At 37.1% G+C, this 20,817-nt stretch overlaps 1 protein-coding gene across 1 annotated transcript in view; it reads right to left on the minus strand.

The window, feature by feature from the left end:
- The window catches only part of sppl3 (signal peptide peptidase 3), an 83,529-nt gene that overhangs the window by 14,577 nt on the left and 48,135 nt on the right, over window positions 1–20,817 (minus strand). The window contains exons 2-5 of the mRNA XM_061966081.2: window positions 11,141–11,218; window positions 3,589–3,677; window positions 3,391–3,510; window positions 3,242–3,320 (exon numbers count right to left, since the gene is read on the minus strand). Coding sequence (XP_061822065.1) covers window positions 3,242–3,320; window positions 3,391–3,510; window positions 3,589–3,677; window positions 11,141–11,218 — 366 coding nt within the window. The remainder of the gene's footprint in view (window positions 1–3,241; window positions 3,321–3,390; window positions 3,511–3,588; window positions 3,678–11,140; window positions 11,219–20,817) is intronic.

A 20,817-nucleotide genomic window follows, 5' to 3' on the forward strand; every position in this document is an offset into this window, starting at 1 on the left:
TGTAACAATGCAAATATCATCTTTAAAATAATAATATATAATAATGTACATGCAACAATACTAATGTCATCTTTATAATAATGTACATTTAATAATGCTAATATCTTTATAACAATAATGTACATGTAACAATACTAATATCATCTTTATAATAATAATGTACATGTAAAAATGCTAATAACTTTATAATAAATGTACATGTAACAATGCCAATATATTTATAATAATGTACATGTAACAATACTAATATCTTTATAATAACAATGTACATGTAACAATGCTAATATCATCTTTATAATAATAATGTACATGTAACAATACTAATATCTTTATAATAATAATGGACAAGCGGTAGAAAATGGATGGAATGTACATGTAACAATGCTAATATCATTATAATAATGGACATGGAACAATGCTAATATCTTTATAATGATAATGTACATGTAACAATGATAATATCTTTATAATAAATGTACATGTAACAATGATAATATCATTTTTATAATGATAATGTAACAATGATAATATATTTATAATATAGTACGTGTAACAATGCTAATATCATATTTATAATAATAATGTACATGTAACAATACTAATATCTTTATAATAATAATGTACATGTAACAATGCTATCATCTTTATAATAATAATGTACATGTAACAATGCTAATATCTTTATAATAATGTACATGTAAATGCTAATATCTTTATAATATAGTACATGTAACAATGCTAATATCTTTAACAATAATGTACATGTAACACTGCTAATATCTTTATAATAATAATGTACATGTAACAATGCTAATATCTTTATAATAAATGTACATGTAACAATAATAATATCATCTTTATAATAATAATAATGTACATGTAACAATATCAATATATTTATAATATAGTACATGTAACAATGCTAATATCATATTTATAATAATGTACATTAACAATACTAATATCTTTATAATAATAATGTACATGTAACAATGCTAATATCTTTATAATAATATGCACACGTAACAATGCTAATATCTTTATAACAATAATATACATGTAACAATGCTAATATCTTTATAACATAAAATGTACATGTAACAATGCTAATTTCATCTTTATAATAATAATGTACATGTAACAATGCTATCTTTAGAATAAATGTACATGTAACAATGATAATATCATCTTTATAATGATAATGTACATGAAATAATGCTAATATCTTTATAATAAATATACATGTAACAATGCTAACATCTTTATAATAATGTACATGTAACACTGCTAATATAATTTTTATAATAAATGTACATGTAACAATGCTAATATCATTATAATAATGTACATGTAACAATGATAATATCTTTATAATAAATATACATGTAACAATGCTAACATCTTTATAATATGTACATGTAACAATGTTAATATAATTTTTTATAATAAATGTACATGTAACAATGCTAATATCATTATAATAATGTACATGTAACAATGATAATATCTTTAAAATAAATGTACATGTAACAATGATAATATCATCTTTATAATAATAATGTACATGTAACAATGCTAATATATTTATAGTATAGTACATGTAACAATGCTAATATATTTATAATAATAATGTACATGTAACAATACTAATATATTTATAATAATAATGTACATGTAACAATACTAATATCTTTATAATAATAATGTACATGTAACAATGCTAATATCTTTATAACGATAATGTACATGTAACAATACTAATATCTTTATAATAATAATGGACAAGCGTTGTGCTGTTTTGAACGACATCATGGATGTAACATTAATGTACAAACAATCATACACGCACAACACATCTCATCTGTTGTGTTGTTGTGAACGACATCATGGATGTAACATCAATGTACAAACAATCATACACACACAACACATCTCATATGTTGTGTTGTTGTGAACGACATCATGGATGTAACATCAATGTACAAACAATCATACACAAAGAACACATCTCATCTGTTGTGTTGTTGTGAACGACATCATGGATGTAACATCAATGTACAAACAATTATACACACACAACACATCTCATCTGTTGTCTTGTGAACGTCATCATGGATGTAACATCAATGTACAAACAATCATACACACACGTCATGCTTGTGTTGTTGTGAACGACATCATGGATATAAGATCAATGTACAAACAATCATACACACACAACACATCTCATATGTTGTGTTGTTGTGAACGACATCATGGATGTAACATCAATGTACAAACAATCATACACAAACAACACATCTCATCTGTTGTGTTGTTGTGAACAACATCATGGATGTAACATCAATTTACAAACAATCATACACACACAACACATCTCATCTGTTGTGCTGTTTTGAACGACATCATGGATGTAACATCAATGTACAAACAATTACACACACAACACATCTCATCTGTTGTGTTGTGAACGTCATCATGGATGTAACATCAATGTACAAACAATCATACACACACGTCATCATTGTGTTGTTGTGAACGACATCATGGATGTAACATCAATGTACAAACAATCATACACACACAAACACATCTCATCTGTTGTGTTGTTGTGAACGACATCATGGATGTAACATCAATGTACAAACAATCATACACACACACACATCTCATCTGTTGTGAACGACATCAGCCTTAATTTGTCTTCTTAATTGTCAAGCTCAGAACAGCAGCAGACTTCCCCCTTCACAATAATAGCGCTGTGCGCAACACCCGGTCTGACTGCGCAAACAAAATAAAGGTTTCAAAAAGGTACCTTACACAAGCATCATGTAAATAAAATACTTAAACGGAATTTCAAAAAGTTAAAACGGAAAACTGAATTCTATTGTTTTTATATTGCTATTGTCATGCTGTTACTAATTCCATTAATGACTTGTTATTAATTTGTTACCAATTTATATACGTTTAAAGTTGAAAGTTAAACATTTAAAGTTAAAGTACTCATGTTCTCAAAAGAAAAAAACAATTCCTCATTTTAATATCAATCCACAAAATGCCGATTGTTATTTTTGCCATTATTGTCCAGCTCTACTAGTGGATGAGTGAAAAGAGGGCTCACTGTGTTCACTTCATTCTACTGTTAAATCAAAGGTGCTGAGAACGATGCAGAGTGAGACCTCGTCATGGCACTGATCAAAACCTGGACGCGGCCCATGCACGACTAGACGGGTATGCTTACTTGTTCTGCGGGGAGCAGGGTCTGGTCAGATACTGGCACATTGGCAAGAGGAGGAAAGCGAACGCGATGGTAGCGAGCACTGGGGAGAGAGACACAGAAGTCACTAGCCGCCCTGGCGCCTGCTTACAGCAGCAGCGTCGTCTCCTTACCTGCCGTGCAGATGGTGAAGACCACCTGCACCGAGTCAAAGAAGAAGAACATGACCAGCAGGGACACGGAGGCTCCTATGGGGAGAAAGAGCGCCTGCGTGGAGTCTATGGTCTGAATACCTGCCGCACAAGGACCGGAGAGCAGGTTAGCTTTATCACCAAGGTCTTGGAGAAGGAGCGTCTGAGGGCAACACTCACTGCTGTTTGTGTTGTTGCCGTTGAAGGAGCCCGCTGTGGGGTTGCCATCTTTGTCCTTCTCTTGGTTCTCACAGTCCATGTTTAATGACCTGCAGCACATTCAATCATCCTTCAGAGGGCTGACCTGCTAACTAGACTGTGATAGAAAGTGCTGCTTCCTGTCCGAGTCAATCCATGAACTTCATAAAGTCAGGTCAGTAGTGGTGGCTCGCTCGCCAAGTGAACCCGATCTAAAGGTTGTTTTTTTTTTGGTCCTTTAAAGGGGAACATTATCACCAGACCTATGTAAGCGTCAATATATACCTTGATGTTGCAGAAACTCTAAATGGGTGAATTTTGGCGAATTAAACGCCTTTCTAATATTCGCTCTCGGAGTTGTGACGTCACATCGGGAAGCAATCCGCCGTTTTCTCAAACACATTACAAACACCGAGTCAAATCAGCTCTGTTATTTTCCGTTTTTTCGACGGTTTTCCGTACCTTGGAGACATCATGCCTCGTCGGTGTGTTGTCGGAGGGTGTAACAACACCAACAGGGACAGATTCAAGTTGCACCAGTGGCCCAAAGATGCGAAAGTGGCAAGAAATTGGACGTTTGTTCCGCACACTTTACCGACGAAAGCTATGCTGCGACAGAGATGGCAAGAATGTGTGGATATCCTGCGACACTCAAAGCAGATGCATTTCCAACTGGACTGGACAGATCAGCTTTCAGGAAAAGAGAGCGGATGAGGGTATGTCTACAGAATATATTAATTGATGAAAAATGGGCTGTCTGCACTCTCAAAGTGCAAGTTGTTGCCAAATGTATTTCATATGCTGTAAACCTAGTTCATAGTTGTTAGTTTCCTTTAATGCCAAACAAACACATACCATACCTGCCAACTTTTGAAATCAGAAAAACCTAGTAGCCAGGGTCCAGGGGCCGCAGGCCCCGGTAGGTCCAGGACAAAGTCCTGGTGGGGGGTTCAGGCCCCCCCGACGCAAAATGATTATTAGCATTCAGACAGGTTAAAATGTTGCTAAAACCATCACTTTTCTATCAGTCACAGTGACTTTTCAAAACAAAAATATTACAGCAAAAATCATATGGGTTGATTGACATGTTTATTCTGTAAGCTAACTTCAATAGTTTGAAATTATTTTGACAGTTAATGCCAGTTATCCTGTCAACCTTTCACAAGACTTCGATTTGTTAATTGAAAGTATAAACAGTATAAACACTTTTTACAGTAAACAAATGGTAAAACAGTACTAAACAATTCCATTAAAAAAAAAATTGGTGTCATTATTAACTTTCTGTCCAAGCTTGTATAATCTACTGCCTTGTTCAATTGTAAAAAATATTCTGTGCCTAAAATTCACATTTCTATCACAATTATCATACTGTAAACAAGGTAAGCTAACTTCATTAAAATTAATAGTCCTGTCAATAGCATGGAATTACAATTCAAATGTAGTTTTTTTGTAAGCCTTTCAAAAGAATTCAAAATATGAAACATTTATGAAAATTAATTTAAGCCATCAGACACTTGAAAAGTGGCACATCACATCTCTAATGTAATCATTTTAACTTTTCAACAGAAATAGCACTGCAAAAATATTAAGGACATACTTCTGTATTTTGGTAGTTATGCTGTCAACATTTAACAAGATTTCTTCAACTTGGACTTGAAAGCATAAATAGTATAAACACTTTTAACAGTATAACAGTACTAAACAATTCCAATAGATAACATTGGTGTCATTACCTTTTTGTGGCTAAAATCCAAATTGTATCGCTAGCAACGGCATTAGACTTGTGTTTTTTTGTCCCAACGTGGTCTTTTACATCGCTAATTCCTCCGTGTCCGATCGAAAAATCTTGTCTGCACAAGGTGCAATTCGCGTAGTTTTCACCCTTTTTGGAACGGATAATTATTCCCGGATAGGCTTTTGAATATTCTTCACGGAATGACTGCAGTTTTCTTTTCGGTTTAAGACTCGTTTGCGATTTTTCTCCGGCTGATTCCATGATCGTTCGCTCGTTTGGAAACAATGACAACTGGTGCCTCGTGCTTGGCAGCGGTGCTATAAATGGCCTCGCGCATGGCATTCGGAATGGCTCGATAGGAAGTTACGGGAAGCAGTGTCGATTGTCATTGTTGTTACGCGATTTCGCGAAAAACTTTTCAAATTTTTTTTTTTTTTAATTAATGAAAAACCGTATTTTTTATCACTGCAACTGTAACCCGGAATAGGTTGATGAAAACTGTACTAATTACGGGAAAACCGGAGTAGTTGGCAGGTATGACATACCAATCGTTGGTTAGAAGGCGATCGCCGAATTCGTCCTCGCTTTCTCCCGTGTCGCTGGCTGTCGTGTCGTTTTCGTCGGTTTCGCTTGCATACGGTTCAAACCGATACGGCTCAATAGCTTCAGTTTCTTCTTCAATTTTGTTTTCGCTACCTGCCTCCACACTACAACCATCCGTTTCAATACATGCGTAATCTGTTGAATCGCTTAAGCCGCTGAAATCCGAGTCTGAATCCGAGCTAATGTCGCTATAGCTTGCTCTTCTATCCGCCATGTTTGTTTGTGTTGGCTTCACTATGTAACGTCACAGGAAAATGGACGGGTGTTTATAACGATGGTTAAAATCAGGCACTTCGAAGCTTTTTTTAGGGATATTGCGTGATTGGTAAAATTTTGAAAAAAACTTCGAAAAATAAAATAAGCCACTGGGAACTGATTTTTAATGGTTTTAACCCTTTTGAAATTGTGATAATGTTCCCCTTTAAAGGCCTACTGAAACCCACTACTACCGACCACGCAGTCTGGTAGTTTATATATCAATGATGAAATCTTAACATTGCAACACATGCCAATACGGCCGGGTTAACTTATAAAGTGCAATTTTAAATTTCCTGCGAAACTTCCGGTTGAAAACGTCTAGGTATGATGACGTATGCGCGTGACGTCGATGGTTGAAACGGAAGTATTGGGACGCCATTGTATCCAATACAAAAAGCTCAGTTTTCATCGCAAAATTCCACGGTATTCTGGACATCTGTGTTGGTGAATCTTTTGCAATTTGTTTAATGAACAATGGAGACTGCAAAGAAGAAAGCTGTGGATGCGATCGGTGTATTAGTGTCTGGCTACAACAACACAACCAGGAGGACTTTGACTTGGATCGCAGACGCGCTATCCGACGCTAGCCGCCGACCGCATCGATGATCGGGTGAAGTCCTTCGTCGCTCCGTCGATCGCTGGAACGCAGGTGAGCTTCGGTGTTGATGAGCAGATGAGGGTTGGCGTAGGTCAGGGGTCGGCAACCCGCGGCTCTTTGATCACTCTGATGCGGCTCAGCAGCTTACTTGCTGAACCCCCCGATTTTCCCGTGAGACTTCCGGATTCACGGATTTCAGTTTCTCTCGCAGAAAACTCCCCCGGGATTAATATTCACCGATTTTCACCCTTACAGCTATGATAAGGGCGTACCATGATGGTACAACATTTGGCGCCTTCTACAATTTATATTAACAGCGTGCTAGCCCAACACTTGTTATACAATATACATCTTCTGCTTCCACACGTACGTGACAGCAAGGCATACTTGGTCAACAGCCACACCGGTTACACTGACGGTGACCATATAAAACAACTTTAACACTCTTACTAATAATGCGCCACACTTTGAACCAAAACCAAACAAGAATGACAAACACATTTTGGGAGAACATCTGCACCTTAACACAACATAAACACAACAGAACAAACACCCAGAATCCCATGCAGCCCTGACTCTTCCGGGCTATATTATACACCCCTGCTACCACCAAACCCCGCCCCCACCCCAACCCTGCTCCCTCACACATCAACCCCCCCCCCCCCCTCTGTGCGTCGGTTGAGGTGGGCGGGGTTTGGTAGCGGGGGGTGTATAATGTATCCTGGAAGAGTTAGGGCTGCATGGGATTCTGGGTATTTGTCCTGTTGTGTTTATGTAGTGTTAAGGTGCAGATGTTCTCCCGAAATGTGTTTGTCATTCTTGTTTGGTGTGGGTTCACAGTGTGGCGCATTATTAGTAAGAGTGTTAAAAAAAATTTTTATACCGCCACCGTCAGTGTAACCTGTGTGGTTGTTGACCAAGTAAGACGCATGACGCTGACAAGCGCCATTCAGTTAAAACCCGCGTGCCGCACCACCTTGCAAATCCCATATAAAGGTGTGGGCAGCGTGTCTGAGACCCCTGGTTTATACATAGTACAAAGCAAAAAAAAAATCTTTGTATACAGTGTTATTTCATTTAAAATTTCATAAATTTTTTGCGGCTCCCATTGTTTTCTATAATTTGTGAAACTGGTCAAAATGGCTCTTTGACTGGTAAAGGTTGCCGACCCCTGGCGTAGGTGGAGAGCTAATGTTTTTATCATAGCTCTGTCGAGGTCCGTAGCTAAGTTAGATTCAATGGCGTCGTTAGCAACAGCATTGTTAAGCTTCGCCAGGCTGGAAAGCATTAACCGTGTAGTTACAGGTCCATGGTTTAATAGTATTGTTGATTTTCTGTCTATCCTTCCAGTCAGGGGTTTATTTCTTTTGTTTATATCTGCAGTTAAGCCCGATGCTATCACGTTATCTCCGTAGCTAAAGTGCTTCACCGATGTATTGTCGTGGAGATAAAAGTCACTGTGAATGTCCATTTCGCGTTCTCGACTCTCATTTTCAAGAAGATATAGTATCCGAGGTGGTTTAAAATACAAATCCGTGATCTACAATAGAAAAAGGAGAGAGTGTGGAATCCAATGAGCCCTTGTATCTAAGTTACGGTCAGAGGATTTGACCGTCTGACCAAAGATGAGTGACAAGCAGGACAAAGAGTACAATTTGGACACATTTGAAAGTCTAGACTTGGTAAGGTGAAAATGTCCCAAACAAGCTGCACTCTCACATGAGGTAACAGGAAGGAGAAACAGGATCAGACCCTCAAAGCTGAGGCCTTTGTTTTTTGGAATGACAATCTTCGTCAAAACCTCACCTGGATGCTGCTCTTGCACATTTAAGTTGTATTTTGTTGATTTTATGTTTTTTCCACTAATTCAAATGTATCTTTATCTGGAATGTATTTATGTGTATGTTAAGTTATGCCAAGTTCATCAATAAAGCCATATAAATACGACACGAAGGTTCTATCTGTTGTCTTTTGATATGATTCATTAATTTTAAATGTTTGGTAAATAAATCACTTCATCTAACAAAACATCTGACACTTGGGAGCCGAAAGACGAGCTCTTTTTAGTGAGCCGAATCAAATGTGGTGGCTCTTTTTAGTGAGCCGACTCTTTTTAGTGAGCTGAGCCAAAAGAGCCGACTCTTTTTAGTGAGCCGAGCCAAAAGAGCCGGCTGACTCTTTTTAGTGAGTCGAGCCAAAAGAGCCAGCCGACTCTTTTTAGTGAGCCGGGGCCAAAAGAACCGACTCTTTATAGTGAGCCGGGACCAAAAGAGTCGACTCTTTATAGTGAGCCGAGCCAAAAGAGCCGGCCGACTCTTTTTAGTGAGACGAGCCAAAAGAGCCAACCGACTCTCTTTAGTGAGCCGAGCCAAAAGAGCCAGCCGACTCTTTTTAGTGAGCCGGGGCCAAAAGAGACGACTCTTTATAGTGAGCCGGGACCAAAAGAGCCGACCGACTCTTTAAAGTGAGCCGAGCCAAAAGAGCCGGCCGAATATTTTTAGTGAGAAGAGCCAAAAGAGCCAACCGACTCTATTTAATGAGCCGACTCTTTATAGTGAGCAGAGCAAAAAGAGCCGGCCGGCTCTTTTGACTCTTTTTAGTGAGCCGAGCCAAAGGAGCCGGCCGACTCTTTTTAGTAAGTCGAGCCAAAAGAGCTGGCCGACTCTTTTGAGTGAGCCGAGCCGAAAGAGCCGACTCTTTTTAGTAACCTGAGCCAAAAGAGCCATGCGGCTCTTTTGACTCTTTATAGTGAGCCGGGGCCAAAAGAGCCGACTCTTTATAGTGAGCCGAGCCATAAGAGCCGGCCGACTTTTTTTAGTGAACCGAGCCATAAGAGCCGGCCGACTCTCTTTAGTGAGCCGAGCAGACTCTTTTTCGTGAGCCGAGGCAAAGGAAACAGCTCATTTTAGTGAGCTGAGCCAAAAGAATCGGCCGACTCTTTTTAGTGAGCCAAGCCAAAAGAGCTGACAGGCTCTTTTTAGTGGGCCGAGCCAAATTATTTTAGTGGGCCGGTGCCGAAAGAGCCGACTCTTTTTAGTGAGTCGAGTCGGCCGGCTCATTTTAGTGAGAAGAGCCAAAAGAGCCGGCCGACTCTTTTTAGTGAGCCGAGCCAAAAGAGCCGGCCGACTCTCTTTAGTGAGCCGAGCCAAAAGAGCTCTTTTGACTCTTTTTAGTGAGCCAAGCCAAAATTAGTCTTTTTAGTGAGCCGAGCCAAAAGAGCCGGCTGACTCTTTTTAGTGAACCGAGCCATAAGAGCCGGCCGACTCTCTTTAGTGAGCCGAGCAGACTCTTTTTAGTGAGCCGAGCCAAAAGAGCTGACAGGCTCTTTTTAGTGAGCCGAGCCAAATTATTTTAGTGGGCCGGTGCCGAAAGAGCCGACTCTTTTTAGTGAGTCGAGTCGGCCGGCTCATTTTAGTGAGCCGAGCCAAAAGAGCCGGCCGACTCTTTTTAGTGAGCCCAGCCAAAAGAGCCGGCCGACTCTCTTTAGTGAGCCGAGCCAAAAGAGCTCTTTTGACTCTTTTTAGTGAGCTGGGACCAAAAGAGTCGACTCTTTATAGTGAGCCGAGCCAAAAGAGCCAGCTGGCTCTTTTTAGTGAGCCGAGCCGACACTTTTTCGTGAGCCCAGCCAAAAGAGCCGTCTCTTTTTCGTGAGCCGAGCCAAAAGAGCAGTCTCTTTTTAGTGAGCCGAGCCAAAAGAGCAGAAGGTGTGTGAGGTCTTCATGGGGACACGCTCATGCATGCACACAGATATCACACACCTACTTGCCTCACCTCCAGGCTGAATAAACACAATTCTTGGAGGATTAGACACATGTGTGAGGGAGGTTTCTAACCGAGTCTTTTTGCCAAGCACCGTGCCACGGACTGGCGCAGGTGTGTGAGCAGGGCGCCAGTGTTTACAAACAATGAACACACAACATTTAAATATTTTCTTTCCATTTGTGTAACTTCATACAATTATATAAATAAATATTATCTCATTTAATGAGTTGGCCATGAAGACACCACACAAACAAGTGTTCTCACTCAAAGACACTTTTGTTGCTTTTGTACGCCAAACCACCTGTGTTGTGTGTTTATTGTTGCTTTCGTACACCAAACCACGTGCGTTGTGTGTTTATTCTTGCTTTCATACACAAATCACCTGTGTTTTGTTAATTGTTGCTTTCGTGCACCACGCCACCTGTGTTGTGTGTTTATTGTTGCTTTCGTACACCAAACCACCTGTGTTGTGCGCTTGTTGTGTCATTTTGCAGCAACAATACAAGGAAGACAACCTGGGCACTTTGTGGTCCAATGAAGATAGTGTAGACATTGTGAGTAGGAAGCCATGGACTCACCTGAAGCTGCCATAGACGATGAGAAGGATGGAGATAAGGAAGGTGGACACTTGGCTGGAGTCCACTAAAGAGTAGGCCCTGAGGACGAGACCAAATAAAGACGTTTATAATATTACATCATTGTTGGCTTAATGACATTAAAGTTTCTGAGAGGCGCCGACAAGTTACACAGGTTGGACCAGTTGAGTGCAATCTCTTCTAAAAGTCTATCACTTTTAAAGCAGGCAGCTGGCACGTTGCAAAGCTGCAATACACTCATGTAGCATTCTTATATTCCCTCCAAACATATACACTATCACAATATTCACAATACATTCATGTTGTATTCTTATATTCCCTCCAAACATATACACTATCACAATATTCACAATACATTCATGTTGTATTCTGATATTCCCTACAAACATGTACACTATCACAATACTTTCATGTTGCATCCTTATATTCCCTGCAAACATGTACTCTATAACAATACATTCATGTTGCATTCTTATATTCCCTACAAACATGTACACTATCACAATATTCACAATATATTCATGTTATATTCTTATATTCCCTACAAACATGTACACTATCACAATATTCACAATAAATTCATGTTGCATTCTTATATTCCCTACAAACATGTACACTATCACAATACATTAATGTTGCATTCTTTTATTCCCTAAAAACATGTACACTATCACAATATTCACAATACATTCATGTTGCATTCTTATATTTCCTACAAACATGTACACTGTCACAATACATTTGCGTTGCATTCTTATATTCCCTACAAACATGTACACTATCACTATACAGTCATGTTGCATTCTTATATTCCCTACAAACATGTACACTATCACAATATTCACAATACATTCATGTTGCATTCTTATATTCCCTACAAACATGTACACTATCACAATATTCACAATACATTCATGTTGCATTCTTATATTCCCTACAAACATGTACACTATCACAATATTCACAATACATTCATGTTGCATTCTTATAGTCGCTACAAACATGTACACTATCACAATACATTCATGTTGCATTCTTATATTCCCTACAAACATGTACACTATCACTATACAGTCATGTTGCATTCTTATATTCCCTACAGACATGTACACTATCACAATATTCACAATAAATCCATGTTGCATTCTTATATTCCCTACAAACATGTACACTATCACAATATTCACAATATATTCATGTTGTATTCTTATATTCTCTACAAACATGTACACTATCACAATATTCACAATAAATTCATGTTGCATTCTTATATTCCCTACAAACATGTACACTATCACAATACATTCATGTTGCATTCTTTTATTCCCTAAAAACATGTACACTATCACAATATTCACAATATATTCATGTTGTATTCTTATATTTCCTACAAACATGTACACTATCGCAATATTCACAATACATTCATGTTGCATTCGTATAGTCGCTACAAACATGTACACTATCACAATACATTCATGTTGCATTCTTATATTCCCTAAAAACATGTACACTATCACAATATTCACAATACATTCATGTTGCATTCTTATATTCCCTACAAACATGTACACTATCACAATATTCACAATACATTCATGTTGCATTCTTATAGTCCCTACAAACAGGTACACTATCACAATACATTCATGTTGCATTCTTATATTCCCTACAAACATGTACACTATCACAATAAATTCATGTTGCATTCTTTTATTCCCTACAAACAAGTACACTATCACAATACATTCATGTTGCATTCTTACATTCCCTAAAAACATGTACACTATCACAATATTCACAATACATTCATGTTGCATTCTTATATTCCCTACAAACATGTACACTATCACAATACATTCATGTTGCATTCTTATAGTCGCTACAAACATGTACACTATCACAATACATTCATGTTGCATTCTTATATTCCCTACAAACATGTACACTGTCAAAATACATTCATGTTGCATTCTTATATTCCCTACAAACATGTACACTATCACTATACAGCAGAGGTGGGACCAAGTCATTGTTTTGCAAGTCACAAGTAAGTGTCAAGTCTTTGCCCTCAAGTCCGAGTCAAGTCCCGAGTCAAGACAGGCAAGCCCACGTTACTTAGCCAATAAACGTTATCTTTGTGCAACTTCAAATGCCGGACGAAGTTGGAAGTTGTTGCCTCTCCATCAGTAATTTTCGAACCGCATGTGTTGCATACTGCAAACCGTTTTGTGTTGACCACCTCGTAATTTTTATACCCAAACGAAATTATTTTAGGTATCATTTTTTGTTCACTGGCGTGTGGTTTGGACATGTCTTCTTCGTTGGTTGTCCTGCAATTTGATTGGATGAATGCTGTGTGATGAAAACAAAGTAGATCTAATTTGATTGGCTGTTGTACTGAGAGCACACCAGCTGACACACGCAACGCTGATAGACAAGTACACAATGAAAAATACGGAGCGCTCCTGAATAACTTTTTCATCTTTGGGTTTTGGGGAAAGTAGCAAGTCATGTCAATTCAAAAGGCTCAAGTCCAAGTGAAGTCACAAGTCATTGATGTTGAAGTCTAAGTCGAGTTGCAAGTCTTTTTACATTTTGTCAAGTCGAGTCTAAAGTCATCAAATTCATGACTCGAGTCTGACTCGAGTCCAAGTCATGTGACTCGAGTCCACACCTCTGCTATACAGTCATGTTGCATTTTTATATTCCCTACAAACATGTACACTATCACAATAAATTCATGTTGCATTCTTATATTCCCTACAAACATGTACACTATCACAATACATTCATGTTGCATTCTTATATTCCTTAAAAACAGGTACACGATCACAATATTCACAATATATTCATGTTGTATTCTTATATTCCCTACAAACATGTACTCTATCACAATATTCACAACACATTCATGTTGCATTTTTATATTCCCTACAAACATGTACACTATCACAATATTCACAATACATTCATGTTGCATTCTTATATTCCCTACAAACATGTACACTATCACAATACATTCATGTTGCATTCTTATATTCCCTACAAACATGTACACTATCACAATATTCACATTACATTCATGTTACATTCTTATATTCCCTACAAACATGTACACTGTCACAATATTCACAATATATTCATGTTGTATTCTTATATTTCCTACAAACATGTACACTATCGCAATATTCACAATACATTCATGTTGCATTCGTATAGTCGCTACAAACATGTACACTATCACAATACATTCATGTTGCATTCTTCTTATATTCCCTAAAAACATGTACACTATCACAATATTCACAATACATTCATGTTGCATTCTTATATTCCCTACAAACATGTACACTATCACAATATTCACAATACATTCATGTTGCATTCTTATATTCCCTACAAACATGTACACTATCACAATATTCACAATACATTCATGTTGCATTCTTATAGTCCCTACAAACAGGTACACTATCACAATACATTCATGTTGCATTCTTATATTCCCTACAAACATGTACACTATCACAATATTCACAATACATTCATGTTGCATTCTTTTATTCCCTACAAACAAGTACACTATCACAATACATTCATGTTGCATTCTTATATTCCCTAAAAACATGTACACTATCACAATATTCACAATACATTCATGTTGCATTCTTATATTCCCTACAAACATGTACACTATCACAATATTCACAATACATTCATGTTGCATTCTTATAGTCGCTACAAACATGTACACTATCACAATACATTCATGTTGCATTCTTATATTCCCTACAAACATGTACACTGTCAAAATACATTCATGTTGCATTCTTATATTCCCTACAAACATGTACACTATCACTATACAGTCATGTTGCATTTTTATATTCCCTACAAACATGTACACTATCACAATAAATTCATGTTGCATTCTTATATTCCCTACAAACATGTACACTATCACAATACATTCATGTTGCATTCTTATATTCCCTAAAAACATGTACACGATCACAATATTCACAATATATTCATGTTGTATTCTTATATTCCCTACAAACATGTACACTATCACAATATTCACAACACATTCATGTTGCATTTTTATATTCCCTACAAACATGTACACTATCACAATATTCACAATACATTCATGTTGCATTCTTATATTCCCTACAAACATGTACACTATCACAATACATTCATGTTGCATTCTTATATTCCCTACAAACATGTACACTATCACAATATTCACAATATATTCATGTTGTATTCTTATATTCCCTACAAACATGTACACTATCACAATATTCACAACACATTCATGTTGCATTTTTATATTCCCTACAAACATGTACACTATCACAATATTCACAATACATTCATGTTGCATTCTTATATTCCCTACAAACATGTACACTATCACAATACATTCATGTTGCATTCTTATATTCCCTACAAACATGTATACTATCACAATATTCACATTACATTCATGTTGCATTCTTATATTCCCTACAAACATGTACACTGTCACAATACATTCATGTTGCATTCTTATATTCCCTACAAACATGTACACTATCACAATATATTCATGTTGCATTCTTAGATTCCCTACAAACATGTACACTATCACAATATTCACAATACATTCATGTCGCATTCTTATAAGGTTGGGCCGATAATATATACCGCGATAAGACACATAATGTATATATCAATATAAAATGTGTTCGAAAAAATATTCTATAAATATTTATACTTTTGGGTTGGAAGTACTGTTGCAACGATACCAATATTTTGGTACCGGTACTAAAATTATGTCGATACTTTTCTAAATAAAGGGGACCACAAAAAAATTGCATTATTGGCTTTATTTTAACAAACAATCTTAGGGTACATTAAACATATATTTCTTTTTGCGGCTAAGTCCTTAAATAAAATAGTGAACATACAAGACAACTTGTCTTTTAGTAGTAAGTAAACAAATAAAGGCTCCAAATTAGTCTGCTGATGCATGCAGTAACGTATTGTGTCATTTGTCATTCTATTATTTTGTCAACATTATTAAAGGACAAGTGGTAGAAAATTAATTATTCGTCTACGTGTTAATTATTCGTCTACGTGTTAATTTACTGTTAAGATCTGCTTACCGTATTTTTCGGAGTATAAGTCGCACCGGAGTATAAGTCGCACCTGCCGAAAATGCATAATAAAGAAGGAAAAAAACATATATAAATCGCACTGGAGCCCGGCCAAACTATGAAAAAAACTGCGACTTATAGTCCGAAAAATACGGTTCTTTCTCTTTGAACATGTTCTGTATACACTTCTGTTAAAATGTAATAATCACTTATTCTTCTGTTTGATACTTTACATTAGTTTTGGATTATACCACAAATTTGGGTATCAATCCGATACCAAGTGGTTACAGGATCATACATTGGTCATATTCAAGGTCCTCATGTGTCCAGGGACATATTTCCTGAGTTACTAAACATAACATACATTTTAAAAAAACAAAAGAAGATGTTGTGATGCCAAAAAATATCGACATAATCATAGTAGTATAGAGTAGATATCATTACAGTGGATCAATGCCGTTTGTTTATAGTTTGGGGTGGCGGACCGGTACGTTTCAGAGACCGTATCGTACCGAAAATGATTAATTAGTATCGCGGTACTATACTAATACCGGTATACCGTACAACCCTAGTTGGAAGAAACCAGAAATTATGAAGCAAGGTTCGTCTCATGAAGTCACTCGCACTTTGGGGAGCCAGGAAACAGGAAGTGTCACTGAGCAATGGGAGGGCCATCCTAACAGCCAATCACGTAACAGTATCAACTACACATTTCCTGCTGTTGGGTTCCCAGTCCCAGACCGTAGTCGAGGCGCGCAGGGGGAGATGTTTTTGTCGGGGTTAACACCCTTCACTTTACTCGACAATGGGTCTGCTCAACTCTGCTGTCTGGTCAGAATCAGAATCTCCTCACTCTTCCACTCCCTCACTGCCATTCTTAAAGGAGCACACACAAACATACGCTACTCTCATGACACTAGTGTGGTTGTGCCGTGTTTCTGTCTCTAGCGAAGCTGTTGCAGCAGGTGGATTGACATGAATCATGGCTCCAACACGACAGACGTCAGAAACAAAGTCAAAGTTGTTGAAGAAGGTGGATTGTTGACATAGATAGATAGACAGTGTACAACGTGAACAAGTCCAAACCACATGGCAAGGTTGTCAAGACCATGGACAACGTCAGAACTCTTTGAAGGAATTAGTCTTGTAAAGAGAGAAAATGTTCAACAAAACAAATGAAGAATAAAACTGGAGTCAGCGTCTGTGATTGAAGTGTAAGATGGTGTGTAAATAAATGTGATTGAAATACAGAAAAAATAGAGAAATGTTGTCATTACGTGTAAACATAACACAACAAGGTTCCAATGGTAGACTATGGATGAATGGATGAAAGTCATATTCAGTGGTGGACGGGGAATCCTCATGATGAACATGGATGAAAGTCATATTCAGTGATGAGCGGTGATTATGGATGCCTGGATGAAAGTCATATTCAGTGATGAATGGATGAAAGTTATATTCAGTGATGAAATTCATATGCAGTGATAAAAGGTAAATCTGCATGGATATGGATCAAAGTCATATTCAGTGATGAATGGATGAAAGTCATATTCAGTGATAAAAGGTGAATCTGCATGATGGGTATGGATTAAAGTCATATTCAATGAAGACTGGATGAAAGTAATATTCAGTGATAAAACATGATGGACATGGATCAAAATCATATTCAGTGATGAATGGATGAAAGTCATATTCAGTGATAAAACATGATGGATATGGATGAATGGATGAAAGTCATATTCAGTAATAAAAGGTGAATCTGCATGATGTATATGGATGCATGGATGAAAGTTATATTCATTGATGAAAGGTGAATATGCATGATGAATATGGATGAAAGTCATATTAAGTGATGAATGGATGAGTTATATTCAGTGATGAATGGATGAAAGTCATATTTAGTGATAACAGGTGAATCTACATGGATATGGATGAAAGTCATATTCAGTGATGAATGGATGAAAGTCATATTCAGTGATAAAAGGTGAACATGCATGATGGGTATGGATGAAAGTCATATTCAATGATGAATGGATGAAAAGTCATATTCAGTGATAAAACATGATGGATATAAATGAATGGATGAAAGTCATATTCAGTGATAAAAGGTGAATCTGCATGATGTATATGGATGCATGGATGAAAGTTATATTCACTGATAAAAGGTGAACCTGCATGATGGATATGGATGATAGTCATTCGGTGATGAAGGTGAATCTGCACAATGGATATGGATGAATGGATGAAAGTCATTCGGTGATAAAGGTGAATCTGCATGATGGATATGGATGAATGGATGAAAGTTATATTCAGTGATAAAAGGTGAATCTACATGATGAATATGGATGAATGAATGACAGTTATATTCAGTAATAAAAGGTGAATCTGCATGATGATATGGATGAATGGATGAAAGTCATATTCCAGTGATAAAAGGTGAATCTGCATGATGAATATGGATGAATGAATGAATGAAAGTTATATTCAGTGATAAAAGGTGAATGTGCATGATGAATATGGATGAATGGATAAAAGTTATATTCAGTGATAAAAGGTGAATCTGCATGATGAATATGGATGAATGAATAAAAGTTATATTCAGTGAAAAAAGGTGAATCTGCATGATGGATATGGATGAAAGGATGAAAGTTACATTCAGTGATAAAAGGTGAATCTGTATGATGAATATGGATGAATGACTGAATGAATGAAAGTTATATTCAGTGATAAAAGGTGAATCTGCATGATGGATAAGGATGAATGAATCACAAGTTATATTCAGTGATAAAAGGTGAATCTGCATGATGAATATGGATGAATGAAAGTTATATTCAGTGATAAAAGGTGAATCTGCATGATGGATAAGGATGAATGAATGAATGAATCACAAGTTATAGTCAGTGATAAAAGGTGAATCTGCATGATGGATATGGATGAATGGATAAAAGTTATACTCAGTGATAAAGAAACTACCTCTTCTCACTGCTGCAGTCAGGCGAGCGCTACCGGAGTCTCATGGCCAACACGGAGAGACTCAGGAGGAGCTTCTATCCCCAAGCCATCAGACTGCTGATTAACACTTATCACAATTGCACAAAACCGCACGCACAAGAATCACTTTACTCACCACTGTAATTACCGGACTACAATACTGTTCATTCAATGACTGTAAATAATGTAAAAACAAGAGTATAAAGCAGTCATACTGTTCCATTACTTCTGTTCAAACTACTGTCACTACTCAACTGCCAAAAGAACTGTGGACACCTTCATATTTATTACTTCCTATACTGTATATACTGTTATACTATTTGATATTGCACTGGTACTGTATGTGACTACTGTACTTTTACTTGTACTGATACTTCTACCATAACTACTGGGACTTATTGTGCAACTTATTGTCTTGTAATTAATGTACATCAGAGCTATTCAAATTGTTGTATTTTTTGTATTAGATTCATCAACTAGTGTTTGGATCCCACTGTACGCAATATCTGAAGAGCATGGAAAAAAGCATTTCACTGTGGTGTACTCTGCATGTGACGAATAAAACCCTTGAACCTTGAACCTAAAAGGTGAATCTGCATGATGGATATGGATGAATGGATGAAAGTTATAGTCAGTGATAAAAGGTGAATCTGCATAATGAACATGGATGCCAGGGCTGTTACTTATCCCAACTATGCTCGAAGTCTATTACCTTTAGAAACACACCACTTGGAGGTGAAAATTCCCACTTTAGTCATGTGTCCGTTGGCTTTTCACTCAGTCCTCTTACCCTAAGACAAAACCTGGTCTAAAAAAACTCTTGTCTGCAGGCCGTGGGATGAACAAGTGATTGTTGTGATGACTCTTATTGTCAACATGCTACATATTAGCATATACAAACCCCGTTTCCATATGAGTTGGGAAATTGTGTTAGATGTAAATATAAACGGAATACAACGATTTGCACATCATTTTCAACCCATATTCAGTTGAATATGCTACAAAGACAACATATTTGATGTTCAAACTCATAAACATTTTTTTTTTTGCAAATAATCATTAACTTTAGAATTTGATGCCAGCAACAAGTGACAAAGAAGTTGGGAAAGGTGGCAATAAATACTGATACAGTTGAGGAATGCTCATCAAACACTTATTTGGAACATCCCACCGGTGAGCAGGCAAATTGGGAACAGGTGGGTGCCATGATTGGGTATAAAAGTAGATTCCATGAAATGCTCAGTCATTAACAAACAAGGATGGGGCGAGGGTCACCACTTTGTCAACAAATGCGTGAGCAAATTGTTGAACAGTTTAAGAAAAACCTTTCCCAACCAGCTATTGCAAGGAATTTAGGGATTTCACCATCTACGGTCCGTAATATCATCAAAGGGTTCAGAGAATCTGGAGAAATCACTGCACGTAAGCAGCTAAGCCCGTGACCTTCGATCCCTCAGGCTGTACTGCATCAACAAGTGACATTAGTGTGTAAAGGATATCACCACATGGGCTCAGGAA

The sequence above is a fragment of the Nerophis lumbriciformis genome, linkage group LG11 (assembly GCF_033978685.3).
Source record: "Nerophis lumbriciformis linkage group LG11, RoL_Nlum_v2.1, whole genome shotgun sequence".
Classification (NCBI taxonomy): Eukaryota; Metazoa; Chordata; class Actinopteri; order Syngnathiformes; family Syngnathidae; genus Nerophis; species Nerophis lumbriciformis.